The sequence below is a fragment of the Paramisgurnus dabryanus genome, chromosome 23, assembly GCF_030506205.2.
Source record: "Paramisgurnus dabryanus chromosome 23, PD_genome_1.1, whole genome shotgun sequence".
Classification (NCBI taxonomy): Eukaryota; Metazoa; Chordata; class Actinopteri; order Cypriniformes; family Cobitidae; genus Paramisgurnus; species Paramisgurnus dabryanus.
The window spans coordinates 22,801,463-22,820,088 of record NC_133359.1 but is presented as its reverse complement, the minus strand read 5'-3'; the positions used below and the strand labels follow the sequence as shown (position 1 = coordinate 22,820,088).

Genomic DNA, 18,626 nt, shown 5'->3' with positions numbered 1-18,626 from the left:
ATGCATATTCTATGTCTATACTATTCTATGCCCATTCTATTATATGCTTATGTCTATTTTATGCTTATTTTTATGTCTATTCTATTCTATGTCTATTTTATTTTTGTGTCTATTCTATCTCCATTGTATTGTATTCTATTCTATGGCTGTTTCTCAATGTCAAGGATACTTCCTTGGCAGGACTGGTCTTTCCAAGTCAGTTTCTTTAGAGGCTAGGTGAGGCTCCTCTTTAGAATTTGGAGAACACGTAAATGCAACAGGCTAGCAAGGTCACGTCATTGCATCATAACGTTAGTAAAAAGTAGTGTTGTAGTCAAGACCACCTAAATCGAGACCAAGTCATGACCAAGACCAAGACAGGCCGAGACCGAGACAAGACCAAGACTTTAAAGGGTCGAGACCAAGTCAAGACCTAGACCATTGCAAGTCACTTAGTAATAAAATTAGAAAAACTGTCATAGGGAGAAACTTAAACAATGCTAAAACAATGCCAACATCATATGCCAAACCTGAATAAACTGCATAAGATTAATGATAAAAAATTTGTGATGTGCCATCAGTTGTGGTCTTGACCAGTCTTGAAATAAAATTCTGAGTCCTCTTTGTCTGAGACCGAGACGAGACCGAGTAAAAATCTGGTCGATTCCAAGACGAGACCAAGAACTTTAAAAAGTGGTCTTGAGACCAGTCTTGAGACCGAGACCGGTCTCGAAAACTACAACACTAGTAAAAAGGTGTGCTTTCGGCGCAGGTGCATATTTGTGGGTGATTTGAGAGCGCCAAGAGTGGGAAGGATACAAATATGTATCCTTTCCTGTATATGGGATATTTTTCAAACGAAGGACTTAGTCCTTCAACATTGGAACAGTCCTTCGACGGATGTCGATGACGTAGCATCCTCGAAATTCTGGCTTCCGAGGATCCTTCCTTGACATTGAGAAACAGCCTATGCCTATTCTATATCTATTCTATTCTATGTCTATCCTATTCTTTGCCTATTCTATTATACGCTTATGTCTATTTTATTCTATACCTATTCAATGTCTATTCTATGTCCATTATATGCTATCTCTATTTATTTCTATTTTATGTCTACTATATTATATGCCTATCATATTCTATGCCTATTCTATTATATGCTTATGTCTATTCTACTCTATGCCTATTCTATGTCTATTCTGTTCTATTCTATGTCTATTCTTTCTCTATTTATTCTAGTCTATCCTATTCTATTTTATGTCTATTCTATGTATATTATATTTTATTCTATTCTATGTCTATTCTATGTCTATGCCTATTTATTATATGCCTATGTCTATTCCTTTCTAATCTATGCCTATTCTATTCTATGTCTATCTATTCTATGTATGTTATATTCTATTCTAGTCTAGTCTGGTCTGGTCTAGTCTAGTTTATGCCTATTCTATTCTATGTCTATCATATTCTATTCTATGTCTATCTATTCTATGTATATTATATTATATTTTATTCTATGTCTATTCTATGTCTATGCCTATTGATTATACGCCTATGTCTGTCATATGCCTATGTCTGTTCTGTTCTATTCTATGTATATTATATTCTACTCTACTCTATGTCTATTCTATTCTATTCTATGTCTATCCTATTCTATTCTATGTACACTCTTAATTCTGCTGGGTTATTTTTAACCCAACGCTGGATAAATATTGGACAGAACACATGTTTGGTTATATGCTGGGTTGTTGTTAACCCAACCATGAGTTGAAACATCCAATCATTGCATTGAAACAACCCAGCATATGTTTATTTATTAATCCAACATGTGTTTTGTCCAATATTTACTCAGCGCTGGGTTAAAATTAACCCAGCATAATTTAGAGTGTATATTATATGTTATTCTATTCTATGTCTATTCCTATTTATTATATGCCTATGTCTATTCTATTCTAGTCTAGTCTGGTCTAGTCTAGTTTATGCCTATTCTATTCTATGTCTATCATATTCTATTCTATGTCTATCATATTCTATTCTATGTATATTCTATTATATTTTATTTTATTCTATGTCTATTCTATGTGTATGCCTATTTATTATATGCATATGTCTATTCTATGTCTATTATATTCTACTCTATGTCTATTCTATGCCTATTCTATTCTTTGCCTATTCTATTCTATTTTGACATTAGTAAAGATTCTGAGATTCTGTCATCAGCCAGTCACAATCAGCAGAGACATGAGGTCATTTCCTGCTGCTTCAGTGTAAATTGGTTACATGACATTTCAAACCTGTTTCTTGTTTTAGACCATGAAGAAAGATAGCGGCAGGTTGGATGTTTGCTTCGCTGAACCAGTTAAACAAGTGACACTGAGATTAATGGAAAAGCTAACAGACACCCTGAGAATAATGAGCATGTTTGTCTAGGAACGGCGTCCTACTTGGATAAATAGCACTAAACAAATTACAACAGATGATGAATCTGCAACATATAATTTCAATGCTCACTTTGTAACTTTTTTGATCTAAAAAACAAAAACAGATGTACGACTTTCTAATGTGAAAAAGAGTATGACATCAAACATTAGTCACATGTGTTTATTTCAGCAGTTCACTCAAAATCTAAAATGTAAATAAACTCAACCAATCAATAATAATATATAGTCCATAATAGAGCAAAAACTGCATAACAAAACCCTTATAAAACACACTCACAAACACACGCACTCACATTCAAACGGTGAAATCTCGTCTGATCTTCAGAGCAATAAATACAATAGAAAAACAAACTAATTGAGAAACGTTTGCTACTTCACTGATTCTCACAATTGAGAAAAATCCTAATCACAACAGTAGTCAAAAACAGAAACCCTTTACTCTTAATAAAGGTGCTTAATAGTTTTTCACACCGATGCCATAGAAGAACCATTTTTGGTTCCTCAAAGAACTATTCAGTCAAAGAACCATTTCTTTTAAACCTTTTTATTATATAAATAATCATTTCTTCTTCAAATGTTAAAGTTTCTTTACCGAACAGTTCAGCCATAAATTGGTTCTTCTATGACATCATGAAGCATAAGTGTACATTTAATCTCAGATATTCTGATCTGCAGTTACTGTAATATTTACCTCAAAACGGTTGGTTATTAGAGGAATAATGGGTAGTGAGAATGCTTGATAACTTCCATCCATCTCCTGATACTTCTAGAAGATCTCCTGTCTATGAATACATAAACATCACACAGCTACACTTCTATACTTTTATCCTGGCAAGCTCATGAAATGGCAGAAATCGAGTCGAGTGTCCGTGGGCGAGTTTTGTGTCGACTCAAGTTTTGGTGCCCATGAGTGTCTCACATCAACAAGAAGTCCATTCCTGGAGTTCCACATATCCATACAACTGCTGTTTAGAAGTTCCCTTCTCCTGATGGAATCCCTTTAGCTCCTTAAAGGTTCTGGGGTGGTTTTGAGTTGAGGTTCTCGATTTGTAGAGGGGTTGAAGCTTGTGCTCAGTGAGATTTGGACCACATTGAATATCTTAGGGCTAACAGACCCACACTTAAATCCATGTGGTAAGGAACATGTGCTACATTTCCAATGATGCACTTCATCACTTGGGGATTCCAACGTATTTGGTCTTTCTGTGAAATAAAGAGAAATATTGGAATAAAAATGTGATCTGTAATGATCTGCTTAAGTTGTATTATTCATTTAACAAATAAAGGTGACAGTAAGGGTTGTGCTTGGTGATGCCATAGAAGAACCATTTTTATTTGGCTCCCTAAAGAACCTTTTTGCAAACTTTTATGCAACAAAAAAGTTATGCGGGGATAAACAATTCTTTATGGAACCATACCGGCAGACAAAAATTTTTTTAGGAGTCTATGGTGTGGAAATGAGATATGTATTTTTTCAGACCGTCATGTCCATTGCACATTGGATATATCACCCCACCTGGCAGATAATAAGCTCGCCATATGGACTGTGTTTCTGAATTAATTGGACAAGGCCTAGACAAGCCACCTGCCTGGAAACTGATTTCATTATTTAACATCTTATTGCAAACACACACACACACAAGCCTTAGTGTTGCATAACTTGACTGTCGGTTTACATGCTGATTTACATCACAGCTTAAATGTGACATATCGTGGAGCCGCATTGCTTAGATGTTAAAGCTATTTTATACAAACTTTTCCGCAAAATCCATGTAGATCACATTGTATTTGTATCTGAAGGGTTGGACAAACACGTCTGTCTGGCCCAACAGCTCTTCTCTTTACATGAAAGTGACATTTTATATGTTACTCGCCGTATGAAAGAAAGAAAAGATTTGCGGACCGTCTCCAGTAATATTCTGTGTGACGCCTCTGGGATCATCTACTGAATTCAGGTCATGTCTCTTGTGTAAAATGGGCATATGTACTCCTGGCCAGACCAGACCCGAGAACATGCCGGGAGATCGGTCTCAAAACGGCAGGAGACGGAGAGGTTAGCCAATCCTAACATCCTAAGCTCAATGTTAAGCCAGAACTTCTATCTGCACTTGGTGTCAGGCATTATTTCATCCTCTGCAGAACAAACCAATTTTGTTTTGTATTTTCAGCCAGCCCACAAGCTAACCAGTTTGCATTTATTCTGATGAAATAAATTATAATGTCAAGCAACACATAAATAAAATAAATGTCAATATTTTACTAAAAAATATTTTACTAGACTCAGATGGGTCTCAAACATGTCCACACTGCAAAAAATGACTTTCTTACTTAGTATTTTTGTCTTGTTTTTAGTACAAATATCTAAAACTCTTAATTCAAGATATATTTTCTTGATGAGCAAAATGACCATAAAAAATAAGTCTAGTTTTTAGACAAAAACTATACAATTTAAGTGAATTTGTGCTTAAAACAAGCAAAATTATCTGCCAATGGGGTTAGAAAATTTTGCTTAAATGAAGTGTTTAAGAAAAAAAAAAAAATTCTCACCCCATTGGCAGATAATTTTGCTTATTTTAAGCACAAATTGACTTAAATTGTATGTTTTAGGTCTATAAACTAGACTCATTTTCTTAAATCATTTTGCTCATCAAGAAAAAGCATCTTAATTTAAGAATTTTTAGATATTTCTACTGAAAACTAGACAAAAATACTAAGTAAGAAAGTCATTTTTTTGCAGTGCATAAAGAAATAACGCTCAAAAATTTCAATAAAGTATCAATTGACTGAAATTATTCTCATGATTAAAAATCGTTCAATCTGCAGGTGTATGCTTAAATGTTTGAAATTAGTTTTGTAGATAAAAATAAAATTGTGCAAATAGTGCTGCACAATTAATCGCATCGCAATCGCAATCGCGATGTCAGCCTGTGCAATTATATGACAGCAAAATGTTGCAATTATATTAAATAAATAAATGTGTGGACTTGTTAACACAAACTTTCTGATAACAGTTTGATGATTTTCCTTGCTGTTTAAAAAAAGAAAGAAAAATGAACAAAAAAGGTAGTGCACGTGTGGCATGCACGTGTGTGGTGTGCTTCGTCACTTATACCAGAGCGAAGATGGATGCAGAGGAGGTTGACAGTGATCTGGTAGCTAAAAAAAACTCTATGTCTGTTGTATGGCGGTATTTTGGATTTAGGATTACTGACACTGAGCAGTTGCTACATCACGTGGCAATACGAAAACATTTCTACACTGTAAAAAACAATTTGTTGAGTTAACTTAAAAAACTTTGTTACCCCGCTGCCTTAAAATTCTTTGTTAAGTTAACAATATTTTTTTGTTGAAATAACTTGCCCTCATTGTGGAGTCAACCTTTAAAAATAAGTCAATTTGATGGACTTTCCCAAGTTGCCTTAAGTATTATTTTCTAGTCCAGACAACAAATGTTTTGTTGTTGTAACAAATGAAAATGTGTGCTATCTTAACTAAACAATTTGTGTTGATTAAACTAAAAAAACATTTGTAACCCCACTGCCTTACAATTTCTAGTTAAGATAAACGTTTTTGTGTTGTGTTAACTTGATTAAGATGTTTTCTGCAAATTAGCTTTTAGAAATAACAGATTACAACACATACCAAAACTAGTTTATTGTACCATTTAATATGAATTAAACAAAGTGTTTCAATATCATGAAGTGCATAAATTCATTTTTAAAGGTGCAGTGTGTAATTTTTAGAAGGATGTCTTGACAGAAATGCAATATAATATACAAAACTACATTAGTATGGGTGTATAAAGACCTTTTTATAATGAATCATTATTTTTCTATTACCTTAGAATGAGATGTTTTATCTACATGCACGAGGGTCCCCTTACATGGAAGTTGCCATTTTGTGCCACGTTTCTACAGAAGCCCTTAACGGAATTTTTTTTTTGTCTCCGATGATGATATGTTTTTCCAGTGGCGGCTACTGTAGCTTCTCTATGCGTTTCGAAAGCAAGGGGTGAGCAGTGGGCTGAGCCGTTGGTTGCAATTCGTAACCTCACCACTAGATGCCACTAAAATGTACACAGTGCACCTTTAAATATCACAACTTGACACAGAGAATTTGCACAAAAAGCAACTTGTTGCAAAAAACATAAATACTGAAAAGCTGCTTCCACCAATTTCATTAGAAGTTTTTGTAAATCCTTAAAGGTTTACTACTATTTAAAATAAACAGATTAAACTACATCCATTAGGAGTCCAAATTCCTTGGGTACATTTAACATTGTTCATATTCATGTCTGGTATTTACTGACTCAAAGTGTATGAAGTGCGTAAAGAGAATAAAATATTTTAAAGTCACAACTTGACACAAACATTACAAAATTTGCAAAAAGGCACACAACAGCCTAGAGGTACTCCAAAAAGCTACTTTTTACATAGCAAATTGTTGCGAAAACAATAAACACAAGAAGAACAGCTGCTTCCATAAGGGGTAGTCAATGTTAACAGTGTAAAGCAGACCCATTAGCAGTCCATATACCTTGGGGACATCCGTGATATCAGTAAATACAAGATGTAAAGATGAACATTAAAGGACAAGTTCGGTATTTGACACTTAAAGCCCTGTTTTCAGATTGTTTATGATGCTCACACAAAAATCGCTGCAAAAGATGCATTCCAACAGGTTTTATCTTAGTTTTTGTCCAACTCCATTGACTTGTATTAGATGTGCTGTAAGGTACAGTATTACTCCGCGCCGGGAACTTTGTTTGTATTCTTGCAATTGGCAAAGGCGGATTATCGCCACCAACTGGAGTGTCTATTATTCAAGCTCTCAACGGAAGAATATACGAGTGTGAGGCGTTTGGAAAAATAGGTCCACAAGTTTACAACGCATGCTAAAACACCTGTTGGAAAGCATCTTTTGCAGCGATTTTTGTGTGAGCATATCAGTGAAAACCCCTGACCACTCGATGAGTTTCATGTCTTTGTAAACGAAAGTTTAATGCATTTTAGGAAGGACTGTTCCTGTGCACCTATGCACCCATTGTAGAGGTGGGAGGTGAAACAACAAACACCCGAAAATTCTCGGGGCAGCCGCATATGTCGAAATTTCAGTCAAAACCGTTCTATTTCATCATAAACAATCTGAAAACAGGGCTTTAAGTGTAAAATACCGAACTTGTCCTTTAAGTGCATAAAGAGAATAAAAGGTTTCAAAATGCCAGAACTTGACACAAACATTACAAAATTAGCTAAAGGCACATAAGAGCTTAGAGGTTCTTCAAAAAAGCTACTTTTTGCATAGCAACATATTGCGAAGACCATGAACACGTGAAGAACAGCGGCTTCCACCAATGTTCATTAGAAGTTTTTGTAGGGCTTCAAAGGTGTACTTCATGTGTTTGGGGTAGTCAATGTTAACGGCGTAAAGCAAAACCATTAGCAGTCCATATGCCTTGGGGACATCCGAGATTTCAGTAACCACCAGACGTTCTTCTAAAATGAGTGATATGTCAATTATTTCCTTTGGAAGCACGTCTCCACATGGCTCCTCACTTACGATTAAAATGCCCGTATGAGTGCCTTTTAGGATGTCTTCAATTTCATCTGATGGCTGAAATTACAAAGATAAAAATAACAAATTAGTAAATTCAGTAAGGTTCCAGTATGTATTCAGAAAAACATTAAAGAATTCTATCACTGACTGCAATTCAGTTTGTAATTATTAAATACTGGTTACATTTCTCACATCGCTACAAGATGGAGTAAATACAATTTTTGAAAACACTTTCTACCCATTTGTAGTGTATTGTAAGGGCATTTGCATAATGTTGGAGTATTACCTTATAGAAAGTTTATATGTCGTTTCATTATTAATATAATGTCTAACATGATTGATGAACTACAGGGAGTGCAGAATTATTAGGCAAGTTGTATTTTTGAGGATTACTTTTGTTATTGTACAACTACAGTGCTCTTGGTCAATTCAAACAGTATGTAAGAAATGTACATCAATTAATCGTAAAATGGCCCTGATATGTCACAAGACATTAAAGCAATAGTTCACTTTGAAATTAAATTCTGATATGTGTTCGCTTACCTCAAGGGCATCCAAGATGTAGGTGTCTTGGTTTCCACGGTGGTTTCACTTTTGATGTTGTTAGGTCAAACCGTTGTTGTCTGTCAGTCATATAATGCAGGTCTATGGTCACTTACTAAACGTTACCTCAAAGAGCATGCACAAAGAAGTCCAAATTAAATAACCGTCCATCGTAAGTACACATTGATGGCCTAAGACACGAAACAAGCGGTTTGTGTGAGAAAACGAACACTATTTATATTGTTATTGCATCTTGTGCACAACTACGTCTGTGCTTAGTCTGCGCATGCGCCGGAAGTGATTGCTCGCGCATGTATGTCACTCATTGTTTACACAGAACAGAGATTGTAGGTAAGACAGCTAATAGACATTGTACTAATTTGCGCTTATCCAGGATGCAAACCGACGTAAAAGAAAACAATTCCATATGCTCACGCGAACTCATCCAGGAGATCACTTCCGGCGCATGCGGAGACTAAGCACAGACACGGTTGTGTACAAGAGGCAAAAACAATATAAATAGTGTTCGTTTTCTCACACAAACTGCTCGTTTCGTGTCTTAGGCCATCAATGTGTACTTACGATGGACAGTTGTTTAATTTTGACTTCTCTGTGCATGCTCTTTGAGGTAACGTTTAGTAAGTGACCATAGACCTGCATTATATGACTGACAGACAACAACGGTCTGACCTAAAAACATCAGAAGTGAAACTACCGCGGAAACCAAGACACCTACATTTTGAATGCCCCGGAGGTAAGCTAAAACATATCAAAATTTAATTTCAAAGTGAACTATCCTTTTAAGAAATCATTTTTATTTCAAATACTTATATCACTGACAACAGTGGTCCGGCCAGGATATTGTCATTTAAAAAGTGGAGTTGCAGCCCTCAACTAATGTTTATGTTGTCATGTTGTGTATTGGCCACCAGTTGTGTGATTGCAGTACCAGTTTTAGCCACAAGTTTTGTGATTGCAGTACCAGTTTTGGCCACAATCCTACATACTGTTCCTTTAACAAACCCTCTACCTGAACATTTAAGTAGTAAAAGTGAAATTTTGGCTTTCTTAAGAGAATATTTCTATGTACACCATTATTAGGCAACTATTAGTGTGCAGAATTATTAGGCAACTAAATGAAAAACAAAGATTTAACATCTCACTTGTTTTTTTCACCTGTTAAAGTGAGAATAATAAACAAACTCTACATTTACAAAAAAATAAAAAATAAATAAAACAATAAAAAATAAAAAAATATATAAACTCAGTGACCAATATAGCCACCCTTCCTTTCGATAACAATCACAAGCCTTCCATTCACGGATTCAGTAAGTTTCTTGATCTGGTCTGAACCCACATTTTGTGCAGCCACAACCATAGCCTCAAAGACACTGTTCAGAGAGGTGTACGGTTTACCTTTACCGTAAATGTCCTGCTTAAGAAGGGATCAAAAGGTCTCAATAGGGTTAAAGTCAGGTTAAGAAGGGGCCATGTCATTAGTTTTTCATCTCTAAGGCCTTTACTGGCCAGCCATGCAGTGGAGTACTTTGATGCATGTGATGAAGCGTTGTCTTGCATAAAAAAGTCTTCCTGAAAGATGCAGATTTTTTCCTGTACCACTGCTTGAAGAAAGTGTCTTCTAAAACTTGGCAGTAGGTCTGTCTGAGAGTTGTTTTTTATTTCCATTTTCAACCCAAAAAGGTCCAACTAGCTCATCTTTAATAATACCTGTCTGTGCTTGCCTGCCTGTAATGTAGAAGACAATTTCTTCAAGCAGTGGTACAGGAAAAAGTTTGCATCTTTCAAGAAGACTGATGATTTTGCAAGACAACACATACATCAAAGTACTCCACTCCATGACTGGCCAGTAAAGGCCTTAGGGGCTGTTTACACTTGGTATTAAGATATGTTTTCATCGATCGGATCACAAGTGGACGAGAGAGACACATTACGTTTACACCTGGTATTTAAATCCGTCTCTTTTGTCCACTTTCGACCGCTTCTGTGCTGAATACTATGTGGGGGGGGTCTGTGAGACGGTGGGCGAGTCTCTCTGCTGTCATTCAAACCCGAGCGGGAGTAATTGTACATGTGTATGTAAGAGCTTTCTTTGAATTTCAGCGCAATTGATGAAATAGGATCGCGCAACTTTCACACGCTTTCAAAACGAAACTACGGAGATCGGCCGCTTAGTTTTATCAATGAAAGGCTAAAAATAGCGCTGTTCACCGAATGTTCACGCCAGAAGTCAAAAAAGACATAAAACTTGTGTTTAATACCTCAGAGTAGATAAATGGGCGGAGAGAAGGCGTTGGCATTAACATGCGTTTTCGTCCATCAGATCACAAGTGGGCGACGTTAATGCCAGGTGTAAACAGTGTTCAAAACGTTTTGAGCTCGTCCACTTTCGACCACTTTCAACCACATCCAGAGGTAGTCGAAACCACTTTCGATCGGATCGCTTTGGAGTTGCGGAACGCATATGTGGTTGAATGCGTTCGAACAGCAACACGCGACCGCCTTCTCTCCGCCCATTTATCTAATCTGAGGTATTAAACACAATTTTTACGTCTTTTTTTTTTTACTTCTGGCGTGAACATACGGTGAACAGCGCTATTTTTAGCCTTTCATTGATAAAACTGAAGCGTCTGATCTCCGTAGTTTCGTTTTGAAAGTATGAAAGTTGCGCGATCATATTTCATCAATTGCGCTGAAAATTCAGAGAAAGCTTACACACGGCATGTATACTTGCTAAACAAGCAGCAGACTCCGACATATTAGTTTGCGTCCATATAAACTCATAATTACTCCCGCTCACGGACCGTCCCCTCACAGTATTCAAGAGAGAAGCGGTCGAAAGTGGACAAAAGAGACGGATTTAAATACCAGGTGTAAACGTAATGTGTCTCTCTCGTCCACTCGTGATCCGATCGATGAAAACACATCTTAATACCAAATGTAAACAGCCTCTGGGAGGCTATGGTTGCGTCTGCACAAAATGTGGGTTCAGATCAGATCAAGAAACTGACTGAATCCGTGAATGGAAGGCATGTGATTGTTATCGAAAAGAAGGGTGGCTATATTGTTCACTGAGTTTATATATTTTTTATTGTTTTATTATTATTATTTTTTTGTAAATGTAGAGTTTGTTTATTATTCTTCACTTTAACAGGTGAAAAAAATAACAAGTGAGATGTAATATCTTTGTTTTTTATTTAATTGCCTAATAATTCTGCACACTAATAGTTGCCTAATAACGGTGTACATAGAAATATTGTCTTAAGAAAGCCAAAATTTCACTTTTACTACTTAAATGCTCAGGTTTGAGGGTTTGTTAACATTTTGAATTGACCAAGAGCACTGTAGTTGTACAATAACAAAAGTAATCCTCAAAAATACAACTTGCCTAATAATTCTGCACTCCCTGTATGAGCACAGCTTGCATGTCCACTTCATTAAACTGTCAGAATCCTGGGAAATTAGTCATTTTTCTGTAACAAAAAACAACAACAATAAGATTATTTAAATGGTTATTTTATGCAAGTCTAAAATCTGATGCATTTGATCAGGGCCATGTACTATGGAGCGTTTCAGAATTACAGAGGTCCCACAACAAATCTGCTTAAGGATTAATACATGGCTAATAGTTAATTCATAGTTATATGAAAATAAATGAAGTAGAATCTTCATAATAAATAGAATTGGTTTAAATGACAAGTAGAATTGTCATTCTAACTGTACTCTCTTGACGCTTTATAATAAAGTTGATGTAAAAGTTTGTAAACAAACACTGTGCGTTTGTGAGAGAGAGAAAGAGAGAGAGAGAGAGAGGGAAACGCTCCCTTAAATTCTGGTCACACTTAAACTCAAGTCCCCCGAACACACTTCAATATGAAGCCCTTAAAACTCAAGAGAAGAGACCTAAAACCAGTCCCATCTGTCAACTGGCTCTAAAACTCCAGACCAGCACTAATGAACGCAAACAAACCACAATAAACCAAATCATTAAAGAAAGTCAAACTTTATATTTGGATCATTGGGATAATGAAAGTAAAAACCAAAGTAAACTAGAATGCTATCGGGCACTAAACAGAAAATACAGTCTGTCAGAATATCTCTCCACTGTTAGAGATGTAAAGCAGAGACGAGTCCTCACTAAATACAGACTCAGTGATCACAGTCTGGCAATAGAGAAAGGCCGACATAGACAAACATGGCTCCCAAAAGAAGAGCGAATCTGTGTCCATTGTGACAGTGGTGAGATCGAAACAGAGACACACTTTCTCCTTTACTGTGGTAAATATAAAGAGCTTAGAGAAAAACACTTTGACAAAATCTCAAAGCTCATACCAGAGTTTCATAACTCTTCAGACTCAGATCAAATGAAGATGTTACTGGGGGAAGACAGACACCCATCAGTTGCTGCTAAATTCATTTATCAGTTACACACCATCAGAAATAATCCACAGCCCTGATCTTGTACAGTACTTTTATTTTACCTCTCATCTGCCTCCATAAATGTACATTTGTATACTTCATATGTTTATATTTCAAAGTCTACTTTATATTGTAAATATCCTCTGATTCTATTTTATTTTGCAGTAGTACTTCATCCATCACCCAGCACCTTAGCTTAATTGCACCTTAATGTTTGTTAATATTGTGTTATTGTATGTTTCTTGTTTTATGTATAATGCTTTGGCAATATTGTAAGTGACACAATCATGCCAATAAAGTTCTTTAAATTGAAATTGAAAATTGAGAGAGAGAGAGAGAGAGAGAGAACACACGCGCGTGCATGACAGAAATATCTGCAAACATGACCGCGGAGTGCCACAACTTCCATTGGTTCGTCAACACCATTACAAACGTATTAAATGTTGCACGTCGCCTCGTTTCTGATGTGGACATTGTGTTATGGCATGGCTCTGTTGTTGTTTTATGTCTCGTCACACTGAAACCTCCATACGCGACGCGCAACATTCAAAACGTAGCATCAATTGTAACGTATTGTCGTTGAGGACAAAAACCCTAAATAACACGGAAAATATACATTTTCTTATATCTTGCGACGTCACGTCGAATCTGGTCTGGACAATTAACTTACAAAGTACATTAACGTTACATTAACCGCGTCAATAAATTCTAAATTCAAAACAGCGTTTTGTAGTTTCCATCGAGAGATAACACTGTATGTTATTTAAGATTTCTGACAACAAAAGAGTCAATTATTAAAATGTTTAACGTTAGCTACTTACATTGTGTGTTGCACTCTTTCACAAGGGAATTTACCTCAGCTTCTGTAAACCGTAACTCCCGCCTTCTTTGATATGATTGGCCAGTAACACCCGCGTTCTTTGATTCGATTGGCCACCAACACTGGCTGACCGCAACATTAAACAGGTTTTCCTTATAAATCCTTAAGTTAATTTCCTTAATATTCGGTGGTCGGCGCAGTTTTACTCGTATATAGATTCGGTTTGCGTACAAAAGCTGCAAACACTTCATTAATTTGGATATTTATTCGGCCAGATCAGTATACAGTTAAAGTTTAAACCAATATGAAACAATATAACTTAAAAAACGTACCTTACATGTCGCCTGCAGTCTGCAGAACGTCCGTCAGTTACCAAGGCGGGAAGAGATGTGGAGGAAGTCCGTGGTCGGCTTCAGTCTCGCGATTTTTTAAGTAAAGCCCGCGAAAATGTGAATCAGTTCTTTCAACAAACATTTTCTAGTTTAAATAACAATTATCCTCGTTTATTCAACTTTTACCCTAGTTTAGGACAAAAAACTAAAATTTTCTTGTTGTTTCAACAATTTATAAAAGTGTAGTTATGTCTACAAAAAAAAGTAAGTTGAAATAACTAATTCACACAATTATTTTTTACAGTGTAGTTTTACAAATACAAATTTTAGCTTAACTGTGTGTGGATTTTCTTTAAAACCCATCAAGTTGACTCATGATACCATTTAGTATAATCGCAATCGCACATCGCAATTTTAGCATCAATAACCGCAATGGGAAAAATTACCCAAATCGTGCAGCCCTATGTGCAAACATATACACGTATACACTGCAAAAAATGACTTTCTAATTTAGTATTTTTTGTCTTGTTTTTAGTAGAAATATCTAAAATTTCTTAAATGAAGATGCATTTTCTTAATGAGCAAAAGACTCAAGAAAATAAGTCTAGCTTTTAGACCAAAAATATCAAATTTAAGTGATATGGTGCATAAAACAATCAAAAAAATCTGCCAATGGGGTAAGCAAAAAAATCTTGAACATGATTCTTAAACACTAAATTCAAGAAAAATGTAAGAAAAATGTGCTTACCCCATTGGCAGATTTTTTTGCTTGTTTTATGCACAAAATCACTTAAATTGTATATTTTTGATCTAAAAACTAGACTTATTTTCTTGGGTCGTTTTGCTTATCAAGAAAAAGCATTTTAAATTTAAGAATTTTTAGATATTTTTAATGAAAACAAGAAAAAAAATTCAAGAGTTCAAAGTTTTGCAGTGTAAGAGAAATACAGGTAACTTATTTCAAATAAAGCGATCTGTGTTTTTTTCATATTGGATGTTGCTACAGATGAAAGCATCTTCCATATTCATGAATCTAAAATGTTTTATTAGGGACTTTTCCAAAAAATTACCAATAAAACAATGAAAAAGCTAAACTTGTCTTTAATGAACATTAAAATCACATCCTGTTTATATTATAAAAGTTGATTCCCATGCACAATATATCAGTCAAGCCAGCTGTTGCAGACCAAATACTGATGCCCCACTTGCCCCATAGTTCCCCTGGGCTTCAGTCTCTTACTAGATAATACTCTATAAGAATCACATGCCATTTAAAGACACTGGCAGCATTTTTTAGTCCAGCAGGAAGGAAACTGCACGTAGCTGTCAAATAAAAACAGACTAAATGGGCAGAGAATGATCTGACCCGTATAAATGCCTTCATAAAGGGACTGAAAGCACTTCTATTTTAGTAAGGGGACCCAGTTTGGTGTTTTCTTTTTCAATCTTTCAATCTTTCCTTTCTTCTTTCTTTAACAGATGTTCCCCTCTGAGCGGGGGCCAATTCTGCCATTTCCCACAATGCTCTTGGGGAAAAGAGATTTATAAATCTCCACCAGCAGACTTTGAACCCTCACACGATGGCTTATTCATGTCTGCAGCCGGTCTTAATAGCACGCTGTGCCTTTTGAATGGCGACTCTTCGCTCTAAAGAAATGTCTGCTTTAGAATAAACTGAACAAAATAATGTTTTAGGAGCAAAAATAAGGACATGTTCGATTCCTTTTGGCTTGATAAAACTATTTATTAAGTCTATTTATTAGTATTTATTATTTTATCAGCGAACCTAAAGATAATGAACCTTAATGCGTATGGATAAGCTCACCACCCGACTGGTCGGCTTTGATTATGAATTTTATGCGACAGAACTCTGATCATCCACAACAACGTTGCATGCAGGAATAAACATTTCATTCATCTTGGAGGTATTATTAAAAGCTCAGAGCTCAGGAAGATATTTTATTGTCACTAAACAATAATAGTGTTCTTTTTCCAGAGGGTTGGACCAAATGTTAATGAGGATCTTTACCTTTTCTTTGCCCCACGTTTGCCCTCATTAAGTTTGTGAATACACCGCTCATTCCTGCTGTAAAATCAGGGTTGAGTCTTGGTTTCTGGTCCAAGTGCGTTTACATAATTCGTTCTTGGTTCGCTTGTTTACTGCAGAACAAAGTTTAAGTGGCTTCATTCAGATTTACTCCAATGTATCGCACCAAATGACCAATCACACCAGAGTTCATTTAAACAAACCAAACATGTCAAGTATAAACACGCCCGAAGAGGAAAAACTAAGAGACCGACTCTGTATCTTGTGGCGCATCACTTGTTGCTGGTCGGTTAAACTTGGATTAACACGGAAGCATGGTAGCATCCAGTCCCAGTGTCAAATCTCAGCATCTGTCTCGCCGTGAGGTTGAACTCTATTCGCCTCTCGGCAGAGTTTCCGACTCCCCGAAGCTCTCCGAGAGCCCTGTGATTGTTAATGAGAGGGTTTAGCAGAGACGACAGGTTTAATTAGACGGCTTTTCACTCAATTCACAAAGCTACAGTGTCTTGTTGTGACACTATAAGAGAACAGTGTGAGTGTGTGTGTGCGCCCTTCAGTGTTGTCTTAGCTCCCGGCATCACACCCACAGATCCTCTGATGCATACTGCAGTCAAAAATGGCACGGCTGATCGAATCTAACGTTACCTTTATCACAGGTTTATATCAGTTCACCAAGAAACTTGTGTTTGCAACAGGGATTGGTTCCTGGCATTACTTGTAAAAAGGGAATAGTTCATTATTATCAAAATGGCGGCATATTGGCTACACATTGGTATGCAAGACGTTTTTCGTTTTTTGCGTGTGTCGTACATTTTGATAATAAAAGTAAATGCTATCAAAATAAGAAGCATACAGTTACAAACATCTCTTCATGTACTATTTTGCACATGATTTCAAATTACATCATACAAGCCAATTTTGTTGCTTTTTCCACATTTAAGGGGAACATTTTCATTACCGCAACGTGTCCATGACTGGATTTGGGTTCTTTGACATGGAAATATTTATAATTAAAAAAATCTAAAAAATAAAAAAGCTTCAGTGCATGTTATATTATAAACATTTACAATAAAGAAACATGTGGTATTTGGTGATCATTGGTAAATGTAGAATGGAAGCCCATTTCCGCCACCTTTGGGTAAAATGTTTAGATTTCCTAAGTCATAATAATGACATAATAACTCATTATTTCGACTTAGTATCTCATAATAATGAGAAATTTTTCTTATAATAATGACTTAGTATCTCATAATAATGAGAAACTAAGTCATTATTTCGACTTAGTATCTTATAATAATGAGAAACTAAGTCATTATTTCGACTTAGTAGTCATTATTATGAGAAAGTTTCTCATTATTATGAGATGCTAAATCGGAATTATGACTTAGTTTCTCATTATTATGAGATATTAAGTAAAAATAATGAGTTATTATGTCATTATTATGACTTAGGAAATCTAAAAATTTTACCCAAACGTGGCGGAAATGGGCTTCCATAATATTGAGATAATAATAAGGAATATAAATGTGTCCAAGACCAATTTTCTCATCCTCCGCAACAATTTTCAATTATTGTTTAAGCCCTCAAGGAACTAACATAAAAAAATTCTTGGAAGGTACATAATTGACTGTGACACTCAAGATGGCTCAGTTCTTATTTTTTCTCTCCAGACAAAAGTTGAAATTATTGTTTGTCATAGTACCTAGACAACTTTTTAGTTCTCATTACCGAAACATGAGTTTGTAAATGCATATTTTTAATGTAATATCTTGTTGCGGTAATGATCATTTTTGATAATGATAATCTAAAAAATGTAAATAATTCTATAGGAAATATTTTTTAAATCCTCTAAAAATAATGGTTTTAGTAAATTCAGACCTTAATCTTATATGTGCAAAAAAATGGCTTCAATGGCTTTTTAAAAATTCTGATGCTGGACACCTTCTAAATCTGGATTTCGTGAGAATCACCCAAACGCGCTTGTTTCCTCATTTTTTATGTAAAATCAGGCCAATCTCAACATTACACCAACTGTAATGTAAAATTGTTAAAATGCTAAAAACAAAGTTGTGACTGCTGGGTTAGTGCTACATGCTAATTAATGCTATATGCTAGCGTTTAGCTGAAGTTCTATTAGTTAACAATTAGTTACATTGTATTCTATATTTGTTGTTTCTGACATGTGGAACCTTAATAAATAGACACCTAAGATTAAAGGTGCCAAAGAATGAAAATAATCTGTTAATAATAATCTGTCCTTTGATATTTACATAGAAGGTATGTGGCTTTACTAAGTGGAAAAATTATCCAGAAACGTTTTAACATGTCCATTTACAACTCTAGGATTTGTCATTTGAATGAAATGGGCTATTTTTGCCCTACTTGGAAGGGTAATGAATAATAATGTTGAGCTCTGCTCAATATAAAAATGCTCTCCTTCTCAGTCACTTACCGGTAGCCTGCCTGCATAATCA

At 35.6% G+C, this 18,626-nt stretch overlaps 1 protein-coding gene across 1 annotated transcript in view; it reads right to left on the bottom strand.

Annotated features, from left to right (window-relative positions):
• Window positions 1–2,562: 2,562 nt before the first annotated feature.
• shisal1b (shisa like 1b) overlaps window positions 2,563–18,626 on the bottom strand; it is a 65,942-nt gene continuing 49,878 nt past the window's right edge. The window contains exon 5 of the mRNA XM_065291405.2: window positions 2,563–3,620. Coding sequence (XP_065147477.1) covers window position 3,620 — 1 coding nt within the window. The 3' untranslated portion in view covers window positions 2,563–3,619. The remainder of the gene's footprint in view (window positions 3,621–18,626) is intronic.